General features: G+C 41.5%; 1 protein-coding gene across 4 annotated transcripts; it reads right to left on the bottom strand.

Annotated features, from left to right (window-relative positions):
- Positions 1 to 553: 553 nt before the first annotated feature.
- On the bottom strand, positions 554 to 6,019 carry LOC135095148 (peroxisomal membrane protein 11B-like). 4 transcript variants are annotated; one of them, XM_063995934.1, is made up of 4 exons: positions 5,855 to 6,019; positions 4,847 to 4,981; positions 3,972 to 4,087; positions 554 to 3,455 (listed from the first exon to the last, which is right to left on the bottom strand). In XM_063995934.1, the coding sequence occupies exons 2-4, from the start codon at positions 4,900 to 4,902 to the stop codon at positions 2,902 to 2,904; spliced, it is 726 nt and encodes a 241-aa protein (XP_063852004.1). In that variant the 5' UTR covers positions 4,903 to 4,981; positions 5,855 to 6,019; the 3' UTR covers positions 554 to 2,901. The 4 variants fall into 4 exon arrangements, with proteins under 4 accessions (XP_063852004.1, XP_063852003.1, XP_063852006.1 ...); XM_063995933.1 differs by having other exon boundaries at positions 4,847 to 4,978; XM_063995936.1 differs by having other exon boundaries at positions 4,847 to 4,978; positions 5,877 to 6,014.
- Positions 6,020 to 6,127: the final 108 nt, after the last annotated feature.

Below are 6,127 nucleotides of genomic sequence, written 5' to 3'. Positions count from 1 at the left end.
CGTTTTCTTTACTTGTACACTCACCTACATCACCCATGGTCCATTCCAGACATGTATATTTCTATGGGGAAGCTGAGATTGGAGGTACAAGAGGCTGCCTTGCAAGAGTTAGGATCCTAAGGTAAGTTTCTCTTGTTTTTGGCAATGGAATTAGGTGTGGTTAGATTGGGTTATGGTATGTAGGTGTGGAGGTGTACATGGCTGAGATGGTGTGTGTGTGTGTGTTAAGATGGGACATGTCAAATATGATAAATGTACACACTTTAACTATGGTTGTGTGTGTGTGTGTGTGTGTATGTGTGTGTGTGTGTGTGTGTGTGTGTGTGTGGAGGTGAAAGTGGCAGATGGTAAATGTGTGTATGTATGTGCATTAAGAAAGAGTGGGGGGTATGTAAAATATGATAAATACACACAGATAACTATAGTGTGTGCATGTATGTGTGGGTGTTTGTATGTACATGTGTAATGCTATTGATGTTTCACAGTAACCCAATTAAAACACACACACACACACACACACACACACACATGACAAAAGCAAGGAAACACCACAGATGTAGTAATGTAATAATAATAACCATCACAACACTGAAAGCCTTAAACAAAAAACCATCGGTACAATAATACACTTCCTAATACTAACAAGTCATGAACACTAATAAGGGTTTACAATTGTGCTAATACCTTCAGTTTTGGCAGCACCTTTACAGGCTTGTGTCCTTCTGATACTCACAATTCAGATATCAATTAATATTCACTATATACCAGGCCAGCAATCCCACACGGGGCAGAACAGACGAACCACCACACACACACACACACACACACACACACACACACACACACACACACACACACACACACACACACACACAGCCCCATCAGTCCCTGGTGGAAAGGGACAGTCTCACTACACATTTTTAAAACTACCAGTGAAATGTCCATAAATAAGTTTTTCTCTTGATATCCATAGTTCAAATATTTCCATGTTCCATGTTATGGTTTCCATAACCAAACTGTCTTCTAATAATCTTTTAGTGCATTTTTTGTGTATAAGGGGACTGGTTAAGGGCAACAAAAAGTGAGGAAATAAAAGGCTCACTGAAAGAAAAGACATCCTAGGAAAAAAAAAGGCTCACTCATTTCCACCTACACACACACGCACACACTTACATTTCATTTTCCTTTGTCACTCAGCCCCTGTCACACCTTAATCATCTCCAGTAGCAGTAACATACAGCACAGTCACTTTTTGATCATGTGCTGTAGCAATAATACAGCACTCTATACTCAGGCAACAAGGCCACACTGCCCTGCCTTCCATACAAATACTGTATACTGAAAGACTGTGCATTAAAAAAGATACATGTCACCATTTAATTGTCTTTTTTTTTTCACTTTCATGTATGTTTTTCTATTTGCCCCTCATACATACACACATACTTAACTTCTCTTTCACACACACACACACACACACACACACACGACTAGATACCATCAAAGAATGTTTTTCCACATTTTCAGATACATTTTTCTACTTGTTTGTTTGTCAACACATACACACACAACTTCACATCATCACACCACACCACCACCACCATCACAGATATCACCACAGTTTCTGACTAGGACAATATGACTAAATAATTCTACATTCTCTACCCCTTAATAAAACATAACAAACATATCAACCACTAGTCACAACACCTCTAACCACTTGTATGTCAATCATACATATAAAACATACACCAATCTTACTCCATGCACATTATTGAGACCACGTTATTCTCTCCCTTGACAAACACACCACTTGTATGTTACATTATTGGAACACCACACACACACACACACACACACACACACACACACACACACACATTAGTATACATTATTCTATCCCTTCATAAAGAAACCACAAGCATACACATGAGCATGACCACACATTCTGTCCCTTAACATATTCACAGACATGTCTCCTTTTGCAATCCCAGCCACTAGCTATGTATATCTTTTTTCACATATCCTTTCTTTCTTCACTTTTCTTTCATTCTTATGTTTTCTTTCTCCTCTGTCTTGCCCTTCTCATTTTTTTTTTTTTTTGCTAATATACTCGTAAAAACATCACAAAAACATGGCTTTGTCTCCCTCACTATAGTCTTAATTAATTCTAGCATAATTTCTCTAGACTACTAGTCATTCCACCCACAGATAAGTTTGCCATCTCTACAGAGTCCTTTCATTAGTGCTAAACAAGTACTTCATCAGTTACCCCTCAATGAAACTTAGTATGTAACAATTTATCTTCCTCACCACAGTCTTAATTCAAACTTTCTTGCATCCTCTCCCTAAATTATACCATTACTTCACCCACAGATCTGTCTGCTGTCACTACGGAGTCTTCACAAACACAATGCGAGTATTTCACCTGTTATTTTTCAGGGAAACTCAACATAAACTATTTGGGAAGGTCAGTTAATCATATCCCCACATTTGCTATATCAAGGTTTGCTATACTGAGGGTTTACTGTGGAGTTTAACCTTACAATATACAGGTATTTAATCCATCAAACCTCCTAACCTTACTAACATTAACATGAGGATGAGAGGATATGATGGATATGGTTTGCACCCCTTTGTATTTTTGACACAAGCCTCAACTGGAAATGTACTGAGGAATTAACTAACATGTCCAAGCATGAAAGATCCTGTGAGTGAAAAGACTGCTGGCCAAATGCTCTTAGAAAAAAGAAATGCATAAGTTTTAGCACATCAAGATTAGGCAACTCAACTCATCAAAGAATGTACCAGAGCACTAACCAAGAAGTATAGATGCAAAAGATCCTGTGAGTGAAACACTCAGAAACACAAAAGGAATGCATTTGTTCCAGCACATCAAGCAGGTTAGGCGGGCGCAAGCTTAGCCAGGGGATCCAACACCGCCACAAGACCAGCCAGTGACGACACACTGCCCAGGAACCCCACAGTGCCGGGCGACAGCTTGGTGTGCCCGAGATACGTCAATGGGATCCAGATGTCACACAGGTTCTTGACACTATCGAAGAAGACGTCGCGGTGTTCCTCGGCGAACTCTGCCACGGGTCGAAGCACAGGGACAGCCTTGCACACCTCCCTGACCCCCAGCATGTTCCTGGAGATATACACCGGGGGCCCCAGACACCGCATGCGCCTCTTAGTAATGGTGAGAATCTCGTACACATCACGGAAGAGGTTTAGGATGATGGAACCCAGCCAGAATTTATTGGAGACTTTCGACCACTTCTCCTTGTCGATCTCCCACAAGCCGGCACGTCCGAACCAGATGATGTGATCGGCCAGGAGGAAGAGGAACTGGTAGATGCGGGAGAGGGTGAGAGTAATGCGGAGTATGGCATCTGGGAGGTGTAGGGTTCGTAAAGCACCGTGCAGCACCTCTAGACTCTTGCCCAGACGCAGCACTGTGGAGATGGTGAGATGCTGTGAGTTCTGTAGCTTTGTATTGTGGCTTATATTCTGAAATGTTCTGCTCTCTTCCCATCACTATTTCGAAAGGCCACAGAAATGATTAGCTGAGTTCTCAAATGTTTTCCTGTTAATAATGTAGAAATCTCTTTAATCTGTCTCTAAGTCCATAAAAAACACCCTTAAAAACCTGTGTAATTTCAACTGGAGCCTTTAAAAGTAGTGGAGATGTAGCACTGGAGTGTTTCAGAATACAGTCCTGTGTGTTGATCTGAGCTGCATTTGTATACCTCTATCTTTGTATTTATGCCTGTCTAGTCCTTCTTTCAGTTCATGTACACTCTTTGCCTCTACCACCTTTTCTAGTCCACCCCAGGTATCTATATTCACTCAATTCTTTCTGCAGTTCATGTATAATCCTTTTGCTGCCTCTGTCCACCTCTCGTCCCCCTACCATAAATCTATCTAGTCTTCTTTCAAAGGTCCCCAATGACTCAGCACTAACAACTCACACTTCCTGAAGGTGGAGAAGGAGCTCTCAATAATCTTGAGTCGGGCCACCGTGTCCCTCAGGTTCTTGCGGCTCTCCAGGTTGTGCCACACCAGGCGACTCAGGTACTGGACAAACCTGCCGGCACAAGTTAGCATCTCGTGTTATCTCCTGCTACTTTTACACTAACTGCTCTTCTGATCTTGCTAACTGTTTGCCTCACTGCACATGGCTTTCTACTTTCTCTTATTTTTCTTCTGTCCACTTTCCTAAAGTAAAAGTTCAACAGTATTGTCAATCTTTCATCCCCCTTCATTGGTAAACTCTGGAGCTCCCTACCTGCTCCTGTATTTCCCCTTCCTATGACATGAAGTCTTTCAAGATACTTATCCTCCAGTTTTTTATAATTACTCTGGATTATTTCTTTCGGGACCAGCACCTTAGTGGGCCTTTTCTTTGTCCTTTTTCTTGCCCTAGGCCAGAACCCCTCTTACATAAAAAAAAAAAAAATATAACAACAACATTTACAGTTATTTGCAATCAGAATTCCTGCCAATGTGAGCAACACATTGCACAAACTGGCAACTCGCTCCTCCTCAGTGTGAAAAAATCTGCCGGGAGAAGATAACTGCATATCAACTTAGGCCTCACCACAAACAAGGTGGTGGGCTGCTCCAAAATGTTTAACAACACCTTGCATGGTATCAAAAGACAGTATCAAAAGACAGATAAAGGTACATCCTCACCACCATGTTTGTGGCAAGGCCTAAGTTGCCAAGTAGTTATTTTCTCCCAGCAGATTTTTTTCACACCGAGGAGCAGCGAGTTGCCAGTCTGTGCAATGTGACACTCATGTTGGTGGGAGTTGTGACTGCGAGTGTGGCTGACCGTACTCACCTGAACAGTTTATCCTTTCCTGCTGTAGATGCGTTGAGTTTCACCCAAACATCCATATCTCATCTGCTGCTGAGGAAGGAACCTTCACTCCTGCACCACCCTGGCTCTCCTTCACTATCACTTCTTCAGGAGCTGCTACAGGAGAGGCATGAGTGGGTTAGGAATGTTACAAGGTATGACAGTGATGATATGAATGGTGAAAAGTCTATGGATGAGATGCCATATTTTGCAAAGTAGGCAGCTTTTTAGCCTAACCTCACTCTACTTAACTGGGGGGCTTTGACCTCCCCTTAAGGACACTAACTTACTTTGGATTTCCCCCAATCATTAAGGACACTAACTTCACCTAACAGGGAGGAACCAGAACACCTCCCTTGGATATTGCCTTAAGAACACTAACCTAACATAACACGTGGTAACTGGCCGAAAATAACTGGCTGAGAGTATATGACGTTTAATGACGTTTTAATACTTCATCAAAAGGACAACTCTCATTGGCTGAACGAAAGACACAAGAAAGCATGCGCCATTCCATACTGGAAACCAACACACTAACACACGCATTACACTGCATCCCTCCCAGCAACCCTCATCGGCATGGACTTGGAATTTGTGATGTAGCGCAAGATGGATCACGTCATTGCAAAAACGTCGCCTTGTTTGACCGCAACCTCCCTCCCACCACACACATACATACACACGTGTGTGGCGCATAGCTGTTCCAAGAGGAGCCGCTATCGGTAATATTATTTGTCTTGTAGTAATTACAAGTAAGACCCATTATCTTTAAGGCTTAGATAAGGAAACACGTCATACTATTTTAACCCTTGACAATAGAATTACATATAACAGTTGATTACAATAGTTAACATAATAATTACAGTAATTCAAGATAAGACTCCGTATATCTTAAGTTTAGTTAAGAAAACACTAATCAAAATACTTTTACTTGACAAATATTCGACCCTAACAAAATCACGTTTTAATTACAGTGGTTCAGACAATAACCTGTGTGGGAGCTGCTCCTCACGTGCAAATAGTGGTGTGGTGTGGTGTGATGTGGTGTGCTGCATTACACTACACACACCACAATATGTGTTGTCACCATGAATATCGCCAGAAGGCCCCTCATCAAGGCGGGTACACGCATCACCACGAGCCTAAGATAGCTTAATGTAAATAGTATGGGTTATTATTGCCAAAGAGGAATTAATAGTAAAAATATGTTAAATTGTATGATGTAATTTTATTTGTTGCTTATTCTGTAAATTCTATGTCCAG

Source organism: Scylla paramamosain, chromosome 47 (assembly GCF_035594125.1).
Source record: "Scylla paramamosain isolate STU-SP2022 chromosome 47, ASM3559412v1, whole genome shotgun sequence".
Classification (NCBI taxonomy): Eukaryota; Metazoa; Arthropoda; class Malacostraca; order Decapoda; family Portunidae; genus Scylla; species Scylla paramamosain.
Note: the sequence above shows the minus strand (reverse complement) of the source record. Positions and strands in the feature narration are given on the sequence as shown.